This window comes from Dama dama, chromosome 19 (assembly GCF_033118175.1).
Source record: "Dama dama isolate Ldn47 chromosome 19, ASM3311817v1, whole genome shotgun sequence".
In the NCBI taxonomy this organism is placed as follows: domain Eukaryota; kingdom Metazoa; phylum Chordata; class Mammalia; order Artiodactyla; family Cervidae; genus Dama; species Dama dama.
Genome location: NC_083699.1, coordinates 90,050,897 through 90,073,097, shown reverse-complemented (window position 1 = coordinate 90,073,097; position 22,201 = coordinate 90,050,897). Strand labels below are relative to the sequence as shown.

The 22,201-nt window shown below is 43.4% G+C and overlaps 1 protein-coding gene across 15 annotated transcripts in view; it reads right to left on the bottom strand.

Annotated features, from left to right (window-relative positions):
* Positions 1–915: 915 nt before the first annotated feature.
* The window catches only part of ZBTB38 (zinc finger and BTB domain containing 38), a 130,975-nt gene continuing 109,689 nt past the window's right edge, over positions 916–22,201 (bottom strand). For 12 of the 15 annotated variants that reach the window (XM_061167720.1, XM_061167721.1, XM_061167726.1 and 9 more), the window contains one exon: positions 916–7,789. In XM_061167720.1, coding sequence (XP_061023703.1) covers positions 4,178–7,789 — 3,612 coding nt within the window. In that variant the 3' untranslated portion in view covers positions 916–4,177. Of the gene's footprint in view, positions 7,790–17,539; positions 17,578–22,201 lie in introns of all 15 variants that reach the window. The other 3 variants (XM_061167733.1, XM_061167735.1, XM_061167734.1) reach the window with 1 other exon arrangement.

Sequence of the window (22,201 nt, the reverse complement as noted above, 5' to 3'; positions counted from 1 at the left end):
TTTATGGTTTTAATCTAGTTTCTCAACTGTTACAAATTCTTTCAATATTAATTCCGCTGTTTTGATAGACAGTTCCTTTTAGCAGATAGTGGTTATAGAATTTTTGGAGAATCTGGTTTGGGTTGCCCTTCAAACACAAAACTGATGCTGTGGACCAGCAGTCAGGGCTGGACACTTGAGCTATTTTCCCCGTGCTGCTGATGGGCTGTATTGCCCGAGTCTCTGGCTCTCCTGTCACATTACCCATCGTCAGTAACTGCCTGTATCTGCAGATAAGTAGCTGAGGTTGGGAGTATGATCTGTGATGACAGGACAGATTTTTTTCTTTATGTGAAAAATGGCTAGTTTACAACAGCATTAAATCATAATTTCACTCCACATTAAAAAAAGTTTACGAACGTTTACAAACTGACTTCATAGAGTAATATCCTCAAATATAAGAGCGACCAAATGCCCAAAGTATTGAGGCCTCAGTAAGCAAATCAGAGTTGAGTCCGGGGAGCTGACCCTACTACGGCCTCCTTACAGCTGAGGATGTGACAGCTATCATCACAAGCTGCACTACTTGTGCACTCAGGTCTCTTCCTCACTCTCTGCTCAGTTTACATTAAGCACTTCCCTCTAAGATGCAGAGAAGGAACAAAAACGTGGGCTTTGGAGTCAGGCAGACAAGGGTTAGGATCCTGGCTGTCTGGCTGTGGGATCTTCTCAAAGTCACTTACAAAATGCAGATAAAGAAGTCTATTTCCTAGGGTCACTGGGAAAAGACTGAATGAGATAGACCGTGGCAAGAACGTTGCCAAATATCTGGTAGTTAATAAGTGAAATCTGTCTTCTGTGGATGACTGGAGCAGAATACTTCCAACACTCAGGTTTATCATAATATCAGGCCTATCGAAAGCACTAAATGATAACAAGATTTCAGTCTCTTTTATTCTGCTTTTTTTTTAATGTCATATTCCATTTGAGTCCTAAGCATGTAAGCAGGTACCATGGAATGTAAACAAGTAAGGAAACAGAAATATACTGAATGAATCATATGTGAAACAACGCTGTGACTCATACAAATGAAATTGCTGCTTGGCTGCACAAAAGAATTAACACTAAAATGTTTAAAAAGAGGCAACATAAGAATAAGCTATTTTAATCAAGCAAAAACAAATTTATATCCATTAGTTCTAAAAATAAAATTAGACTTTTCCAACCCTTAACATCTGCATTTAATAATATCTCCTAACCAAAATACAGATGCTAAAACAGCAAATTACAGTATATCTTGTACAGCATACAGTATGTCTCACTGTTCACACTTACTTTAACTCTAGTTGGTCATTATGTACTCAATGCATAAACATCACTTCGAATAAAATTTTCACAATTAACAAAAAATGTGACAAGGCTGTCTTAAAACGGCTCTGCTATAAATTGTATAGAATATACAGAATTACAAAGTCAAGTATTTTTTTATCAAAATATACACCCCTCCCTGAAACTAACACAAGCTATCAACATTTTAAATGAATAATACAATTATAGAAAATATTTGCAAAATTATTTTTTCATGTATAAATATTCTGCCATATTTACTTTGGTCTAGAATTATTAGCATACAAGTCCACTTAAAAAATATCCACATGGAAGGGCTGGGAGACATCATTACATGTAATCATTTTGTATTTAGAGTTACTTCAAATCAAAATGACTGAAATACACGGTTATTCTTGATTCATAATCCTGATTGAGATAAAACAAACTGGTAGATCACAAGATTGCTTATTCAGTTTTCTAATTATCAATTCAAAATGATTTGCATAAGCCCTTTGTGACTATCTCTTTAACAAAACCCAAATGAACGGTTCAGGTGTACATATATACAATGTATAAAATAAAGTTGAACTCATTTGCATTTTTCCATTTTCCTCTATTACATAATACTGTTTGTAAGTGAAAGTAGATGAACAAAAGATAAATGCAAATACAATATTAGGGTTATTTAACAGCAAAGTACTACAGTATAAAAAGATCAGCTTTGATTATGTCCTTTTCTGGGTGCTTAGATGCTTTCTGGTCCACCCCAATCCATATGAAGTCTTCTTTGTGGAGACATCACAACACTTGAAGAGAGAACCCGCAGTCCTTCAAGCCATTTCTTCACAATGGTATCCTTGCAGCCTTGGGTAATCTTGGGTTTCCAGCTGTCAAATCCTGTGAACACGAATGGCTGCAGGTCATCCTTGAACTGGGTTCACAGACTCTGCTCATACTGGTGTTCTGTTGATCAAATGGGTAAGAATGTTTTCTCTCTCCCTCCTATTCTGGCAGCTTAAAAAGTTAAAGAATCATGACTTCCAGCTTCCCAGGAACCTAGTCCATGTGACGGAATATCCTATAGAGTGGTTAGATTTTGAGGGCCGTGTTGATGGTGCAGGTCAAAGAAAAAGAACATTAAACACGGAAGTGGGTTTTTATCAAGGGGGCTCAAAGTGGCTCAGTCATGTCCAACTCTGCAACCCCATGGACTATACAGTCCATGGAATTCTCCAGGCCAGAATACTGGAGTGGGTAGCCTTTCCCTTCTCCAGGGGATCTTCCCAACCCAGGGATCGAACCCAGGTCTCCTGCATTGCAGGTGGATTCTTTACCAGCTGAGCCACAAGGGAAGCCCAAGAATACTGGAATGGGTAGCCTATCCCTTCTCCAGCAAATCTTCCCAACCCAGGAATCGAACCAGGGTCTCAGCTGTCTGCAAACATGAAGACAAGGCATCTGACTTGTGAATATATTCTATATGTTTTTGAAGCATGTAAGTAAGTCATGGAACCTTGTCACTCCACATTCTATCTCTCCACCCTCCAAAAGACAAAGCTCCATTTGAGGCAAGGAAGGTCATCACTTCCTACCCACTCAAGTCATTATTGGGTGGGGCAGGGGTGTGTGTGTTTCTGTTGTCCTTTATTTATTTTTTAAATAATATATGCTCGTGGGCTGCATGATTTCCAAGAAGGCTGACAATTGTAGGGATTAGGCTTTCTGTCACTTTCAAGTGCCTGGGAATTCACCACCATACATGTGCCTTGCACTTAATTTCCAAGACACTCCTTTAGTGGCACAGGAGATGCCAGGTTTTACTTGAACCCTTGAGAATGATTAAATCTATCTGGAAAGACCTCCACGTCCATGGCCTTGTGATGGATGGAAGACTTCAGGGAGTTTCAGAAGAATTTGACCTTTTTTCATTTCTGAAGTGAGGCCACTAGAAAGTAATACACAGCACAGTACAGGTAATCACAAGTAACTTCTGGGAAGGTTCTCCCCCGTGGATAAGGCATGACCTATGTTTTTTGGGACTTGAGAAGACCGGTTCTAGTAACAGCTCAGCCATAACTTCAAGAGAACAGCATTCCATCTAAAAGCATACACATGCTCTGAAGTCGTACTCAAAATGCTTCCTACTGATTTTTACATCAGTTCTCATTATTTGCAGATCTATTGCTCATCATTATAATTCACTACAGGGGACATGGACAGTTAAAAGTTATAGTGCTTTGTATCTGTATTTTACAAGGTTTGTGTTGCAGAAAAGTAGTTCTAGATAACATATGAATGTCCTACTTGGGTTACTCATTTCACACGTATTTTCAGCTATACTATTATTTCATATGAACCCATTAATTTAAACAATTTTTAATAGTGCAGAAGCTGGATGAGAATAATGACTGTCACAGCTCATTTCCTTTTAACATATTTATGAAGGTGACATTTTCATGATATCTGACCCTTATATCTCGTTACTAAAGACAGTTGAGCAGCCAGCTCCTATGAGCACTCACCAGAAAGTTCTAAATTATGCTAAAATTAAACTCTTTTTTTCTCCCACTGGCAAAAATATCACAACTGAGAACTTCATAAACTTTCACAAGACACTTGGGATACTGGAAGATTCGGCTATTTTGTTTTTGCATACTTTGCATGAAGTTAATGCTAAAACCCAAAGTGGATATTAGGATCCTTCTTCTGGAATTTGAACAAAAGAGATTTTCTTTGTTACATTTCACTCCTTCATAACTGTTAAGTGAACAAAACTAAACAGAAACAAAAGAAACAGCTAACTAAAAAAAAAAAAAAAACCCACCAACTTGTATTCTCAAAGGTTTTTTTTTTCCCTAAGTATCTCCATTCAAAGGACATTATCAACAACGGTTTGTACATTATCCTTTTGGTCAGTGCCTTCTGAATCAATGAAATGTGGATTCTCCAGGGGATTGGAGTTTTCATGGCCCGTGTCACCTTCTGCTTTCTCCTGCTGACTGGGGCTTTTGAACAAGTGTTTCTTCTGGTGCATTCCCAGGGCAGCAGCTGTTTTGCAAATTTTGGGGCACTGGAAGCAGGCATAGCCCTTCCCATTATGCTCCCTGATATGCCTCTGCTCATGATTCCTTTTCGTGGACAGATACAAAAAACTCTGAAAGCAGAACTGACAGTGGTATCGTTTTTCTCCCGTGTGGATCCTTTCGTGGATTTTGAGGGTCTCGTTCAACGTGAAGGCCTTGTTGCAGTACTGACAGACGAACTCCTTCACGCCCAGGTGGATGCGCTCATGCTTCTGCAGGTTGCCGTGCACGGAGAAGCACCGGCCACAGGTCTTGCACTGGTACGGCTTCTCTCCCGTGTGGCACCGCATGTGCATTTTGAGGGTGGAGGGGCTCTGGAACTGCTTGGCGCAAAGCTCGCACGCGTAAGGCCGGGCCGTGAGATGCCGGTGGGGCCTCCCTTGGCTCCCGGCCCCCGAGGCTTTGTCTCCGTCGTCGCAGAGTTCACACTGCAGCTTAGGCATCTCCTTGTTTTCCTCTTCCTCGAAGGCCTTCTCCTGCGGAGCCTTGCCCACCGCACAGTCCAGGTCGGCCGGGTATCTACACTTACTGCTCGGGCTCCTGTTTTCGTGCTCCTTCCTCCAGTTGGCCTTCCTCATTTTTTTCAACTGTCTGGATTTCTTCTTGGGTTTGTAGTTGTAGTATGGGCGCCACGGTTTGTCCGTGGAATCCTGGTCACTGGCATCGTCGAACATCTCATTCATCTCCATGCACTCGGACTGGCAGAGCCCGAGAGGGTTGTCTCCGTTGGCTTCCTGGTCGCTCTCCTGGGGCAGCGTCTCTTCCTGCGTTTGGTATTTGGGTCTCCGCCCTCTCTTATAGAACAGTTTAGAGCCGAGGATGTGCCTCTTCACAATGGCTTCATTCCCGATTTTCACCGTTATTTGACAAAGGGGCGCGACGTTGCTGTTTGTGGAGGTTCCCGGGAGAGCGGGCTTTGCGATGTAGGTTTCAATTTTACTCGTTTCTTTCGTGGTATTTGTACTTTTGCCCAGTGAGCCTCCAGGATCAGCAGTGAATTTGGACTCCTCTGGTATTTCTCCCCTGTTACATGGGCCAGCTTTCTTTTTCTCCTTCATGCTCTTGGGTCTGCTGACGGCCCTCCCAACTTTGTCTGGCTCAGTGGGCTTGCCATCCTCTTTCGGGGTCTGACTGACAGTCTGGTCTGAAGGGGCTCCTCTGGGGTTGCAGCTGGTCATGGCAGCAACGGCGTTGCTGTGCATTATCACCGACGAAAACTGGCTGCTGTGCACGATGACCGAGGGGGCTGAGCCACTGTAGCTGATCACAGAAGTGGAGTTCTCACTGCCGCTACTCACAGCCAAAACAGGCACATCCCCTGCCCGGGGGTCCGAACTGACAGTGTTTTCAGTGGAAGAAACCGACACCTCTGTGGAATAAAAGTTATTGTCCAGATCCACTTTCAACTCTCCCCTCTCGCCCCATTTGGTGCCCTCTGTGTTTTGTGTACTGGCCGAAGTGGGCACGTCCTGACGTGCTGGTGTTTCCAATGGGATGGCTGGACTGTTGGTCAAGGTGTTTACACTGTCCTGGAAATTCAGAGTAGGTAATTCAGAGCTGTGTGGATTCTGAATAACATAGGGACCAGGTGCAGGCTCATTCAGCTGACTGTTTTCTCGAGCATTTTCATAGGAAGAATGTCGGTAGCTCTTGTAAGGAGCCCTCTTGCATTTCATGGGCAGGAGCCTGTAAAGTTTATACGGATAGACACTAGGCTTCAAGCCTCCGTTTGCCGTTTTTTTACTGATGGAAAGTCTATGATCGATGGCATGGAAAGACTTCTGGTGGTTTTTGAGTATGTAGTAGGTCATGAACGTCTCCAGACAGAAAATGCACTGATACCGCCTTTCCCCTGTGTGCCAAATCTCATGTCTTGTCCTGTACTCAGCCAAAGCAAACACTTTGTTGCAGTAATGGCAAGGATATGTTCTCCTCCAGGAGTGAACATTTGCATGTCTTCGGAGGCTGGATAAAGTCACATAACTGCGTTTGCACACCACGCAGCTATAGAGCATTTGCCCATTAACAAATTTAACCATGTGTTCTGTTTCTGGCAGCGTGCTCCCGGGACTGGAAAAGTCACCGATCCTATTCTCAGCTAATAAAGGTTCTGGAGCTGTGAATGAACTTCCATTCTGCCCAATGGTGGGGTAGTTTTCTAAGAAGCGCTGATTCCCTCCAGGGACGGGCATGTGGCTTGACCGCATGCAGATCTGCTCGTGCCGGTCCAGCCTGTTGAGGGTGCTGAACTGCTTGTTGCAGTGTTTGCACACCAAGGGCTCCTGGGTCGGCTTGTGAAGCTGCATGTGGGCACTGAGCAAAGTGCTGCTCTCAAAAGATTTGGAACAACAGCTGCAGTTGTAAACGAGGGGCGGCACCTCAGCGGCTGGCGGCCCGGGGACATCCGAGGATTTATTTTCCTCCGCCCTGGGAAATTGGACCTCTCCTTCGTTGTGGCTGGGAGATTTTGAAAGGGAAAGAACTGCAGCTGGCTGTGGAGTTTCTTCTTGAGGCACCTCCAAGTTGCTTGCTGGAGGGGCTGGTGTATTTTCTGGAGTGGAATCTGATTCCTGGGGTACGGAGGGTGTCTTTGGCTTTCGGCATGTTTTCGGTTTTGCTGCAACAGCTTCGGCGTTCTCCTTCCCTGTTTTTGCAGGTGAACTGCTGTCCTGTTCCCGGGCAGGCTGGCTTCTGTAAGCCTCAGCCACGGAAGACACGGCAGACACAGCGTAGGAGTGCTCGGCGAGGGTGCGCACGGGCTCCACCTCGTGGCAGACATCAGTCCTCTCCAGGCAGAGGCTGGTGTTTCTCATGGAGTCGGAGACCTTTTTGAAACTTGCTCTCAAGTCCAGTGGAGAGAACATGTTATTACTGTTTTCTGTTTCAATGATGGAAAATGCATTTGTGATCCTTGGCCCGTTAGTGATGGCTGGTTCTTCATGCCTTTTTTCATTTTTTTCTTCCTTGACCACTCCCTTTTCGGTAATGCAGAATACATAGGGACCCGGGGAACTGGAGAAGTTGCGATCAGTAAGATCTTCCAAGAAGGATATTCCCAGCTTTTTCCCAGCAGCTGCGAGATCAGTGACAGTTTCCTGTCTCTTGACGACGACTGTGGAGCTGTAGATATAATTGAGAATTTCTGTAAACACTTCAGCTTTGAGATCATCCAGCTCCAGGACGTGGCTGGAAATACAGATGGTATGGCTCCAAAAGATGTTTTTGAAATAAAGGCTTGAAGCAGCCAGGACATTGCTGTGGGCTTTAAACTTGGTGTCTTCCACAATGATGGTGACATCACACAAAATGCCCCGAATGCGCTGTTCATTTAAGATGGAGAGCACTGTGTCGCTGTGTAAGTTGTCCTTGAGGTCCCTGGAAAGGGACATGACTGTCATCTAAAAGAAGAGGAGAGAAGTGGTCAGAGATAAAGGCCCTTCCACGAGCAGCTCTTTGGTTTATAGGCTATTTTTGATTTCTTTGAAAAACTTATTTTTTGTATGAAAATACAGGGTTTTGTGGTCTTTGTTCCTTTTTAATCTCATCTTGTTGTTGCTCCAAAGACTTGGAGTCAACCTTAGAAGCTTAATCTTTATCTTGCCCCAGCCTGTTTCTCATACCATTGCTCATAGTTGTTATAGTTGGAAATCCTCCCAGAACTTTTTCTCTTGACTTTCTCCAAAGTTGTAGGCTACATATACATGTCCAAATTTGGGGGGAGAAGGTTCCCCGATAAATGTTAAGGGTCTCATCATCACTCAGGGCTGCTGTGTTGAATTCTTAGAATCAGGCAATGTCATGGTCCCATCACAAAACTCCTGTCTATTTCTGATGATCCACCCTAATGATTTGATCCAAACATAGCCTGCAATGCAGGAGACCTGGGTTCTATCCCTGTGTTGGGAAGATCCCCTGGAGAAGGGAAAGGCCACCCATTCCAGTACTCCAGCCTGGAGAATTCCATAGACTATATAGTCCATGGGGTCACAAAGAATCGGACATGACTGAGTGAGTGACTTTCATTTTCAATTTAGTTCATGAAGCAAGAAAATTATTTTTTAAAAGTTTTCCTTAACTAAGCAGTGTGTGTGTGTGTGTGTGTGTGTGTGCACTCAGTCATGTCTGACTCTTTGTGACCCCAAGGACTGTAGCCCACCATGTTCCTCTGTCCATGGGATTTCCCAGGCAAGAATACTGGAGTGGGTTGCACTTTTCTGCTCCAGAGGATCTTCCCCATCCAGAGTCTCCTGCATTGCAGGTGGAGGCTTTACTGCTGAGCCACTGGGGAAGCCAAAGCAAGCAGTATCTGTAACTAAAGTTATTGGCTGCTCAGGGAAGAAGAAGGAACTGGAGGAATCATTCCTCACTTGTGGCTCTGAAGGGTCTCTCAGAGAAGTCTTGGTCTGCATGACTGAGTCTGACCACCAGGGGCCCCCTGCCCTCTGCACTACTGGCCCTTATGGGGACTCATCTCATTCCTCTGATTTCCCTTTTATCATAGCCATAGTAGACTGGGATGTTCAAAAATAACTCTGCAAGGTACTAAAGGCAACCAAAATGGAAACAAAACACAAAACCAGGGAAGTATGTTTCTGAGTTTATAATACTGTCTAGTCACAGGTTCTTAAATTAGCACAATTTAAAGGCATGGTGGCTCTTGTTCTGGTCTGAGGATCCCACTCCTGTTGTACTCAGGTCTTATTATTCTCTATGTTCTATAATGAGCCTGGGTTGGCCAGAGCCTACCCACTACTATTCTAGTGAGGGACAGTCCAAAGCACCAGCTTTCATAGCTACCTACAGTAAAAAATACACGGTGCATAGGGACTCGAGACAAAAGTGAAACTAAAACCTTCCCTTTAGAGGTGTGATGCCGTCTGTCCTGTTCTATTATCTTTCACTTAAAAAATGCTAACAGCAACTCACCAAACTAATTTTACTATATACTAAGAGGTCACTCCTGCACTTAACTGTAGTGCCCTGGCCAAAACACCCGCTCTGGTCTAAAAGACATACTACTCAGCTGCTGTTCATCAAGTCTCTCTGATCAAGTGATGTCCAGAAGGCCCATACAGCTTGCCGCTCTTTAGCCCCCAGTGGCCATGTCTTCCTAGCACTGGAGTATAACATTTAGCTCATGGCATTCATTCAGTCGGAAAGACCAGATGGCCACATAAAGCCTCTCTTTTACCTTTCTGTAAAGCAATTATGAGCTGTGCCTATTATGTTAGTGTCCATTATACAAGAATCCATTTGATAACTTCTTTTATTTCATTCAGCCACTGGAAAAAGTGCATTTCTACTAACAAATTCTCCATTATCCAGATAATGAGAACAATGCACTCACCACGTTTCTCTCTTAATTCTCGAAATGAGGAAGCTTAGAACTAACGTTTACCGTCGACTGTTGTAGCCACCGTGAGCCTGGGTTTCTGGTGTGACCACTGTCTCACTTTATTTAGTGATAGCTCTTCTACTCTTGTTTTACCTGCCTTTACCTGTAACGTTCCATGAATCTTTTCCAGGGATGTGGGGGACTAAGTCTTTAAATAAAATTAAATAAAAAGGAATCTTTATGGCCCCTTCTGCACTCCTGAAGAGAGAAAGGGTCATCCCTGAATGGATTGCCAGAGTCTATCCTTCACTGGCTTACAGATCAATGACCTACCTACTTCACAGGTGGCTCTTTGGTCTTCCGTGAGGTCCCTCTTTTCTAGGCCCCTGGGAGATCTACTTTCTCTCCCTTCTCATATCTTTTTCTCCTGTTTGGAAGGGTTGTGTGTGCTCAGTTGCTCAGTCATGTCTGACTCTTTTCGGCCCTATGGATTGCAGCCCGCTAGCCTCCTCTGTCCATTGGATTTTTCAGGCAAGAATACTGGAGTGGGTTGCTATTTCCTCCTCCAGGGGATCTTCCCGACCCAGGACTCGAACCCTGTGTCTCCTGCATTGGCAGGTGGATTTTTTACCACTAGCACCACCTGGGAAGCTTGAAACGGTCAGACCACATCATAACAGGCTCTAGTGGACTCCCCACAGCAAGTTTTATATTGTAAGTACTAGTTATCATTAAAAGTTATCATCAGATTTGAGTTAAATCACTCAGGATCACTGAGGCTTCAGCACACGGAGATGATTAGAGGGAGGCCAGCTGGTTGCAAACCAGCTAGTCAGACCGTCCTCTAGTCCAGGTCAGAATTAATCCATCTGCCCCAGACAGTGTAAGAACCTGGGAAGGAGTAGATGGCCTCAGCCCCACCTAAGAAGGTGAGATGGGGAGAGTTAGTAGGTGAATTCAGAATTTACTCTCTTGACCATTATTTCTTGAATATTGGCTGAGTGCTATAGGAAGACAAGAGTTCATTTCTCCCTGGAACAGAGATTTACTGAATACCTACTTTATGCTTTGGGATAGAAGTTCTCGAACCTGGCTATGCATCTGAATCACCTGGGAAGCTTTAATATAGTACAGAATTTATAGAGTCCCCCTACTCCGCCCCTGCCGATATTCTCATTTGGAACAGCTGGGGTGAGACCCTGGAACCTATATATATTTTTGTACCTTATTTAGCTAATAAGGAACATCCTATTTGTCCCTGTGATAACAAATTTGAAAGGCACACGAGTAAACACTGGAAAATCGTCTCAGAGGATATTCACATGGTTTTTATCCACCAGCCAGAACCAGGTCTGGGAGCTGACACTAAAATCCAGCACCGTTACAGAAACAAAAATTCTGCCCCCAAAGGTCTGCAGTATAGCAGGGAAGGTAAGACGTGTTCACATGATGCTGTAAAGCCAAGATTCCCAGTGAAGGTGCAGGATCGGGAGTGCTGGGACAAAGAGTAGTGGGGAGTGGCCCTGGGGCAGGGGTGAGGGAAGGCAGGAAAGCCTCGCCAAACCCCCTTTCGGGGACAGGTGACACTGACTTCAGCTCTGCCTGCTGAAGGGGACAAAGCTGAGGAACACGAAGTTCAGTCGGAATGAGGCACAGTTGAGTTTCATGCCCTCAAGAGGCTTGTAATCAAGGAGCCCATGTCACAGTTTAGAACAAAGCAACCAAATCCACAAATGCAAGGTGAAAAGGCAGTGACAGCTGTCGAAGATGCAATTTCAAATCATATTCTACATGTCCAATGTGCAACTGAGTTTGAAGTCTGAAGACCAGAGGGGACCCACTGTGGGCCTCAAACACAGCTGGTCCCTAACCAGTGGTGGTTGACCCACGTGGCATCTGGACCACGTTTTTGGAAAAAAAAAAGCTGATGTCAAAGAACAGTAAGATTTAACATAAAAATCAATGTATCTTCTCTTGAGAAACAGGAAGACTGGACAACAATGGGGCTGCTGCCTGCCTGGCGACCGAGCAGCCGTGTCCCTGCGTCCCTGTCACCTGCATGCACCTGCTACCTTTCCAAGCACTCCCTGCCAAGCAGCTTCTCTCAGCACCGAGCCCAGCCTGGCCCCTTCAGCTGGTCTGGTTGGTGATTGGACCCAGAGTTTTGAACAGTCATCCTTACTTTAAGGATATCCCTAAAACTAGAATTCAGACTTAAATGAGTTCAGGGGGGAGGCAGTCATTCCCACCAAAAATAGTATTCTTTGACTTAAAAAAAAAAAAAAACTGATCTCTTCTGCTATATTTCTTCATCGAGAGTAAGTGAAAACAGAAGTCTTAGGAGTTCTTGCCAATGGAAAGCCCAGAGCAGACTTCAGAAAAAGAAATAGAAGCTGGAAAGCAGATGAGATTAAATTTATATGTAATATTCTGAAACATGTACTAAGAAGCAAGTTTCGTATAATATATCCATTATTTTCAGCAGTATCACCAGAATGGAATAAATAAGCATGAAAAATGTTATTGTTACAAAATTTTTGGTGAGCCAATATTTTAAACCAATAAATCAATCTGTAATTAGATAACTGTGATCATCTGATTTATGTTACTATTTTCCTGAGTTTGTTTTTTAGCTGTAAAGCTTTTAACATACACCTTATAAACACACAAATACACATACATATATATCCACATGCACATACCAATAGATCTACGATTATATGAATATATGAACATGTGCTAGTGGAAACAGATTTTATAAGCACAATAAATATGATGAATGTATAATTTGGCATCTAAAACAAGAAGACACTTGACAGAGAGAAGGGGATACAGCTAATAACTGTGCCAGATAAACAGGTATACATGGGGACTATATCCTGGGAAAGGAGGATGAAGGGTCATCCTCTATTTATATATATTAAAAAATATACATATCTATATAAACTAAAATAAAATTCTACATTATAGTTATAATTACATGTGTACATTGAGATAAAGTATACTTCATAAGTATTTAAATTGCTTTTAAGAATTTTATAAATATATGATAAACATACTTAATAATTATACTTCATACCAGGGCCATTGGGAAATTCTACCTAATTAGCATATGTAGAATCTGCTGCTGCCTTTGTCTCCTGCATTATTCCAACCTTATATAATACATTCATATTACATAAGGATGGGCACTTAAGATGCTTTTGATGATTAATAATGACTTTTCTTTTTTACAATTAATTTTTATTGGAGTATAGTTGCTTTACAATGTTGTGCTAGTTTCTACTATTCAGCAAAGTGAACCAGCTGTATGTTTACATTTATCCCCTCTTTTCTGGATTTCCTTCCTCTTTAGGTCACCACAGAGCACTGAGTTCTCTGGCTGTACAGCAGGTTCTCATCAGTTATCTACACATTACACATAATATCAATAGTGTAAATCATTAATTCTAATCTCTCAATTCATCCCACCCCACCTAAAATGACTTCTTCACTTACTTTTCGAGTTAACTAGTATTAAAAAATTAAAAAAAAAAATCTATGTTGATGGTAAAACATGCAAACAGTACAGAAGCGGATTAAGGTACAAAGCAGAAGGCCCCTCACCGACGCTGGGCTCCTGAATTCCACTCCAGAATATGCACAACACACACAGTTCACGCACTCTCTACACGAGTCCTCTTCTCATAACTCAGAAAGACTTCTACATTCTGCCTGTGTGAAGCTTTAGAAGAAAAACTGCATTTCCTCTTGAGGCTCTTCTGTCTTCACCCTTAGCTCCTCTGCCTGGCAATTCCTATAATTTACTCATCTCATGTGACATCTCCTTCGGTCAGCCTCCCTCCTCATGAATTTCTACTCCGGGGTTCCAATCTTTATTGTCGCATGCAATATTGTGCATTTGTCCACATTTCTATCTTTCCTATTTGCTCCTTGAGTTTAGGGACAGTCTTGGTACCAATGCATTGTTGATTCTGACAGTAAGGGAGCAGAGAAGCATTGGCTCCTCAGGCCCCGAGCAGCAAATGGCTTAAATAACATATTGTTCTTAGAAAGCTACCTGATTTAAAGCTTCAAAAATCAGACCTGGGTGAACCCAAATTCTACTCGAGAGAAAGCAAAATTACTAGGAAAATAAAAATAAATTCCTGTTCTTTTTTTTTTTTTTCCTAGCTTCCTTGTAACCTGGAGGGTTCTCAAAGTATATTTCATGGATCTCTGGGTCTCCCAAGACCCTTTCAGCAAGTTCTTGAGGTCAAAACTATTTTCATAACCACACTAAGATGTCATGTGTCTTTTTTACCGTGTGAACATGTGCACTAACAGTACAAAACCAAAGATGGGGAAAACTTCCGTAACACTCGGATTAAGGAGTAATTAATCATTTTATTAAATCTGGACCCTTGAATATACATCTTTCTATTACTGTGTGTAAAATCGGAAGGACACACAAAACACATCTGCTGCATGATGAAAAATGATGGCTGCCTTGAGAAAAAGCATTGGTGTTTCCTAGAGCTCTGAGTCAAACTTACCAATTTTTTTTTCATGGAACATCATTTTTACTTGAAAAAAATTACTGATAAGATAAGCCATAGCTATTCAGATATGGGTACTCAGGCAAACATTTTCTTGAAAACGAAATAAGTGAGTCTGTCATTTCAAGGAAGCAGCCATCTTGTTGCCAGTAATAAAATCAGACTGGAGCAAAAAACAGAATTTTGGAAAACTTGTATCTACCACAATGAGCTCAACACTCCTCAATACATAATGACTTTTCTGATGATGTTGGTGGTGACGTTAACGAAAATGATTTTTGGATACTGAGTAATGAATTTGGAAGATATACATGGCTCAGTAACCAATATTTTCCAAATGACCAATGCATATTACCAAAAAAAATCATGCATGAGCTAAAAGGTATAAGAGAGAGCCATGTATTTACATGTAAAAAACTACAGAAAGTTCACTGATATGGATTCCATGTTGCAATTAACCTTTAAGAAGGTCCTACTGGTAGATACTGGAGTAGCATCAAAGAATATCCACAATTAACTAAAAAGGTTATTTAAGAAAAAAAAAACTTCCCTTTTCCGATTACCTAGCTGTGTGAGGCTGAATTTTTTTCATATAGTTCCTAAAACAACATATTGCAGCTGAATCCAGAAGCAGATTTGAAAATCCAGCTATCTTTCTATTAAGTCAGGTAATAAAGATATAGTATACCTTTGAATAGTACAGGTTTGAACTGCTTAGATCCACTTGTACACAGATTTTTTTCACTAAATATGTACTACAGTGCTACATGATCCACGGTTGGCTGAACCCACAGATGCAGAACTGGAGGAAGGGATATAGAGGAAGGGAGATTTTGTGGATTTTTGACCCAGTGCAGAGTCTGTGTTCTATCTAACTCCTGTGTTGTTCAAGGGTCAACCATATTTGCAAAAAATAACACCACTCTTCTCACTAATTTTTGCTTTAGAAAATAGTTATTTTAAAAATAAAAATGTATCATTTTACCATGTAATTGGGTTTACCATAGTCAATTTTTGCAAGTTAAGAAATAGTTTTTAAATTCTCGTTTAAAATTTTGAATGTAACTCAGATAAACAAAAGCTCTTTGGGTCCTTAAAGATTTATAAGAATGTAAGGGGGTCCTGGGAATAAAAAGTTTGAGAACCACTGCTTTAAGCAGTAAGAAAATATTCAAAATCATACTTAAATAGACGACTCAGAAATTATTTCACTCAATAAAATGAATCACATGTAAGACTAAATGATTCAAAGTGTGCTAAAATACAAAGCATAAATACCCAGGAGTCACGAGAAGCCAAGGCACAGAGAAACAGATAGACACACCCACGGTCACACAGATACACACGCTCTACAGCTGTCTTTAATTTTCCAAGTCTGAAGTGACTGCTACCTATCACTTGAGTGTGAGCATGGCTGTAAAAGCAGTTGGGCCAATAGTCCCTTCACACTACCCTCAGGTAAAAACTGCTCCTCGATTTGCTGCCTATATTGTTTGTACAACGTATCATTGCTTGAATCTTTGCCTTCAAGTCTCAAAGGCTGGCTTGGTCATAGCATTCTGTTTGCCCTTAGAGTTTATTCATTCATCTACTAAATTAGCCCCCTCCCATTATATCCTGGATACCTGTTCTGGGTTTGAACTTGAAAACAATTCTTGGCAATGATCTGAGCAGCTAATTCCTAGTATTTCCAGCCTAATTAAATCTTCCCTTCCCCAGGTAGACAAGGCAATTTTACTAAAGCACAGAGAAGTCAAAAACTTAAAATGAGAGTTTCCATAAAAATTTTAACTCTCCCAACGTAAACCAAAAAAAAAAAAAAAATCTTGAAAAACCTCTTTAAATTGTTTAACCAGTGTAACTATTATGTAACTTTATAGAGCTTGTTAATAAAATCTGGTATACTTTTATTAGCAAGTCTTTAAGACATCACAGATGGAGAGTGAAGTAATCCTGTCCAGTCTGCATTCTTAGTGAGAACTTGAAGTCACTTACTCAAGGCCACACTCCAGGGCCAGACTGAATCCCATTTTTCTGTATCTTCTGATCAGAGGAAAAGGCCAGGAGCCCTCTCGCAGCACCTTGGCCACTCAATTCCCAACGTACATAGTAATGAAACTGAATCAACGGAGCAACTTTCTCCTCTTTCTACTGCCGTGCTTCTATAAAAAGACACTTAGAAATAAAACCGAACTAAAAAAAGAACACACTGTATTAGGATACTGACCTGGAATCACGCACAAGTCAAATTCACAGTCTATTTGGGGCCAGCGCAAGGCCCATATTGAAGTAGAATCTACTGCGTGGACCTGCTATTCTCTGCGCAAAGTGTTCTGACAAAGGACACCACTTCGGTGATCCGGATCCACATCCCACACACATCTTTGCAGTGCCTTTTCTCACAGTCACGTTGGGTGACTACGTCAGACCTCCTCACGTGACGGGGTCTTAGAAACACATGCATCAGATCTCGGAAACAGATTACAAAACAGAAGCCCTTTATGGAGTTCAGCTACGTCTAAGAAAAGGAAAATCCTCTCACGTTGCCTTCTAAATGCAGCCCAAAAGGAGTAGAGAAGAGCGACATTTATCAGACTTTCATGCATTTAAGCTATCAGATTCAAGAAGGTGTAGCATGACAAGCGAGGTCTGTTTTTCATCTGAAATTCAGGTGGTTGGAAAAGGTAACATCAGGGAATTGCTGGAGTCCACTCAACAGGGAGGAAGCTTGGCTTGAGCCACCTTTCTTGAATATATTGTTGTGAAAAGGTAAACATTTGGTCTCCAGACTTGTAGTTGCGTGCATATAGATTGTGAGAACAAGTATTATCAGATTCACGAGTGACGCAATGTGCCTGGTTAAATATTTCAGGTTGCTTGTTTGGAAAGATGAAAGGGGGAAAAGGTCCTTTGTTTCTTTTTTTTTTTTTAATCCTTTTTGAAACACAGCAGTGTTTAGAGCAGGTAGCCCTTGGGTTCATCTCACGATTGAGCTTGCCCGGACACCCGTTTGCTTAAGAAAGCTGGCAAATGTACTTGGAGACTCTTATCTCTTACGCCCTGAAGTGCTGTGTCCGTTTCTTGTCCTACCAAATTCCACTGACATTCAGAGGTGCTAATGTGAAAAGCAATTTTAAAACTCTGAATGCTGTGGGAACTGAGTTACCAGAATGACCAGGACAGGGGTCCCATCCCCTGGAACTTCTCATTTTACGGGTGAGCGTATGATCTACAGTTGGTTTCAAAAGCCAAATACCATTTTCTTAAAGGCCTACCTGATTGAATAGCCCTGTTCCTCTCGGTTGACTGTGACCTGTCAGGGAGGATGGAGGGAAGAACTATTATACATTCTGGCTTCTGAGCAAAAATGAGCTTCCTGCTCATTGCAAGATGGGTTATCCTAAAAAAAAGGACAGAGACCGACTGTTGCATGGTGTTAAAACTATCTAAATCCACCTGCCATTGCACCCTTGTTCTCCACCCCTAGCTCCCTGCACCCCAGCTTTCTAGGGACTCCTGCAAGACAGTGAATCACAGTTTGCATGGACTCTTCCTGGATGAACCAGAACCTGGGCAGAGAGGAATGAACCAGGTAATGCACATGAAAAGCACCACACGCAGCGCTTAGCACACGGCAGGGCTCCAAAGAACACGGGTGAGAATCAGCTTGAGGACTGACTCCCAGTTCTGCTGGGACGTCCTGTCCTGCGCGCCTGTGACTATGAACAGAACCACTTAGGCATGCAATGCGTAGGGTGGTCTTTTAACTGCACAAAGGAGATCAAGTCAGGCCCTGCCTAGAGCCCTTCAGTGGCTGTCCCCAGATGTTCGGGTGGAATGAAGATCCCTCCCTGCGGCCTGTGAGGCCCTGCACTGCCCACGGGTCCCACTCTCTGCTCACACTCTCCCTTCGCCACTCTCTCCCAGTCCAATTCCAGTCCTGCCCAGGGGGCTGGCTCACCCCTGCTTTAGGCCCAACTCAAATGGCAACTCTGAGGGCCCACCCCATCTCTCTATCTGCTCCCGCCTCTACTTGCCTTCACATCACCTTCACGCTACATACTTCAACCTACAATTATCACAAGTATTTGCCTGCTTGTTTGCTGTCCACTGTGTCTGCCAGAAAGTAAACTCCAGGAGGGAAAGGCCCTTGTTCGTCCCGTTCACGGCTGTGTCTCCAGGCCACAGGGCACGGCGGACACTTGGAAACTATTTGAAAGCAGAGACTCACCCTGATGAAAGAGCCACCTACACTCCTGACCCCACTTATCTGCTCTGCTTTTTCTTTTCCACAGCACTCACAGCATCCCCATACACTGCAGAATTTACTCATTATTGACTGTCTATCTGCCTGCTAGAAATTTAAGCATCACGAGGACAGAAATCTCTGATTTTCTGCACTGATGTATCTTAGGCACCTAAAACAGTGCCTGATACATCACAAGTCCTCAAAATATTCATGTACTAAATGAATGATCTGTACTATAAACAGTTACACAGTCCTAAATCAGCATTATGTATGGACAGGCACTGTATATACTTCGAATTACAAGGTTCATCTACATGAATTTCCCCAATCAATTTTGAATAAAACTGCTTTCACCTGATACATTTCAGGTTGTAAAACACTTCACATATTAATCTATTCAATCCCCTTCATAATCCCGTGAGGCAGACACATAAAATGGAGACACCACTACCAACTCAGGGTTAAATGCATGAACAGAGTCAGTGCTCACCACACGGAAGCTGCTAATCTCAGGCCCACGGTACAGATGTGGAAACGGAACCCAGGGCACTGCCCTGCTCACAGCAGAGTGGTAACTGCTGATGCGCGCAGTGCCCAGCCCCCTGCAGGCTACTGCATCACGCATGGGCACAGGGCAGGAGGGAAGTCGGAGCAGCTGACTCGCCATCTCCGAGCACAAGATGGCTCTGCACCAAGTCCAACCTGCAGGCGGGTGGTGCAGGCTCACCCCTGAAAAGCCCGAGGCAGGGAACAGACCCGGGTGGACTCCAAGAGCTAGGGCTGGTCGGGGGGTAGCCTGGGCCCCACACCCCGAAGTCACTGAAAAACGCAGCCTGACATGAAGCAGAGTGTGCCACAGGGGTCCCCTGAAAAACCAGCTGAGGACTGGAGCTCAGGCAAGCCGACCCGTGACCATAGATGGTAGTTACCAGGGCAACCTGCGCATTGCCAGAGGATGAGCCTCAGGCCTGGGACCTGTCACGGCTTCCCCGGGTGTACTGTAATGGGACACAAGGCAATTTCAAGGTGCCAGCTGAACACACAGTCAGTCAGTGTCTGCCCCCCAGCCCAGAATTTACTAAACAGCAAAGGCTTTTACACCACACTCACATGTAGCCAACTTAAGATTTTTAGTATTAAAAAAAAAAAAGTCGATTTTTAAAAGTTTGTTGCCAATTCAGTCCAAGGATGTGGACTGAATCCATCAGGAAGATGAGTCTTCATGTGCCTCCCGCCACCCCCCACTTGAGTATTTAGACTTATCCTTTCATTACAGGCCTGTGGATGATACAATCTCAGGGATCATGAGACTCAGGCTGGGGACCTGTCAGTCGGGATAAAGCATGAGACCCAAGGCGATGAAGCACCAGGGGAGGGTTAGGAGAAGAGAAGCTGTGGGATGGGGCCGCCTTTGCGGGGGGAGCCTTTCCATGACAGTGAAAAGAATCTCCTGGCCAGCATAGAGCTGAGACACGGTTAGTGAGGCTCCTTAGAACCCTGAACCCAAATTCCAGTATCTTTACCAAGGCTTAGAAGGTCTCTGTGATTTTACCTCATTTCCTGCCACTCTAATCCTCACCAGCCCTCCTTCTGTTCCTTGAATATGCCGAGGATCTTCCCATCTCGGGGCCTTTGCACATGCGGCTTCTGAAGCCAAGAATGCCTTTCCAGCCCAGGCAGCAGCCTATCCTGGTCTCTATCCAATAACCCATTACCCCTCAATCAGGTTTACCTGTGCTATACTCTCCAGCATACTCTTCTTTCATAGTATATACTATGGTTATAAGCTTCCCAGGTGGAGCTAGTGGTAAAGAACCCTCCTGCAACGCAGGAAACACATTCTTGATCCCTGGGTAGGGAAGATCCCCTGGAGGACGGCATGGCAACCCACTCCCATATTCTTGCCTGGAGAATCCCATGGACAGAGGAGCCTGGAGGGCTACAGTACATAGGCTCACCAAGAATCAGACACGACTGAAACGACTTAGCATGCACACACGCACTATGGTTGTAGTTATGTATTATTTGATAAATGTGTGCTTTACCACAAGAGTATGAATTCTGTGAAGGCCGAAACTATTTACCACTATCTACCACAGTTTCCTCTAGCTCTCAGCACCACATTTAGCACATAACACACTGATAAACTTTTATGAAGTAAATGAAAAAACAAAAAACACCCAGACAATAAGGTCTCTAGAGCCCATCATACCTGGCACTGTTAACCAGGCTTTCTGGATCCAGAGTTAGGTCAACACAAACTCTACTACTTGTCACCGGTACTAAAAGGTTGAACATTAAAAAATCAAAAAGTCTGACACCGTAAAAGGAAAAACAAAACACACACACACAAAATCAACTCTGCTGGTCTAAAACTGGAGCCGGAGAGACAAGCGAGGGCTGTCCACTGCCACAGTTATTACTGCTCACACAAGTTAAAACAACGAAACACAGCTCTGAAGCACCAAAAAACTGCTTACTATTATTGCTTGGGCTCAAAGAAAGGAAAAGAGTATTTCTTTAAGCTCTAATGACATGCTTTGTTCTGTTAAAGACAAAACAACAGGCCCAAAATGGAGCTGCTTATGCTATGCCCCATGTCATCAAACTGGAACTTACTTAAGAGTTTTGGCTCTCTCTGCAATGCAATCCTAAACTAGATATCAGCTTAAATCTGGAATAGACTGATAAGCATTAGTTAGGTAATCTGCCTGACAATCCCTGTCACGCCCTATAAGGAAAGGAACCCTGCAATAACTAACCCACCTTTTTGCCTAGTATAATTTCCTTGTTCTGTTCCCTTCTGCCAATAAAACCTCTCACCTTGTGTAACTCCTTGGAGCTCCATTCTGTCTGCTAAATTGGATGCTGCCTGACTCATGAATCACTAAATAAAGCCAGTAAGATCTTTAAAATGTACTCAGTTGAATTTTGTCTTTAAGCCCTAAGCATTTGGCCTTTGTCTCCTGAGTGCTTGGACGAACTAGCAACAAACTTTTAAAAGTTAACTTAAAAAGAAAAAAAGCTAAAAATTGAAAGTTATCAACACGGGGGTGCAGCATAAAGTCCAGCGTTGGGTGTTTATAAAGACTCCATTTCCCTATCTCTGCTCCCTGCAAGCACTCCCAGGGGTGTCCACTTTCTGTAACCACTTTTCAGTTCCTTCCAAGGTCGTTTCCCTCACTCAGCCTCCTCTCATGATATGCTGATCAGAAGAAGGGTCTGGGCTAAGTGAAGCACAGCTGGGTCTGTGGCCTGATTCTGGGTCTTATAACCGTGGATGATTGTGTTTCCTGGTACACCCATCTGTGACCCACCCCCAAAGGCATACACAAGCCCTCTTTGCCCATCAGGCAACCAGCAGTAAGACGGAAGGGGCATTATAATGTGAGCTTACAGTGGTGGTCCCCTGCAGAACTGTCCATCGGACTCACCTGTGGAATCTCAAAAAGAACAGGAGCCAGGGGACACTGCTGATACTGAATCTGTTTCGGGAACAGGATCTGGGTAGGCGGGTGTGTTGCATCCTGCTGAAAGTTACCCAGGTGTGTTGTGCACACAAGCTGGCCCACGACTTCTAACTACCCTTTGAAGAATCAGGTCACTGCCTCCTGTGTGTGTTGGAGGCCCTCTGGGCAGCCTCCCTGAGAGCTGCTTTAAAGTGACACTGACATCCCAGCACACGTGT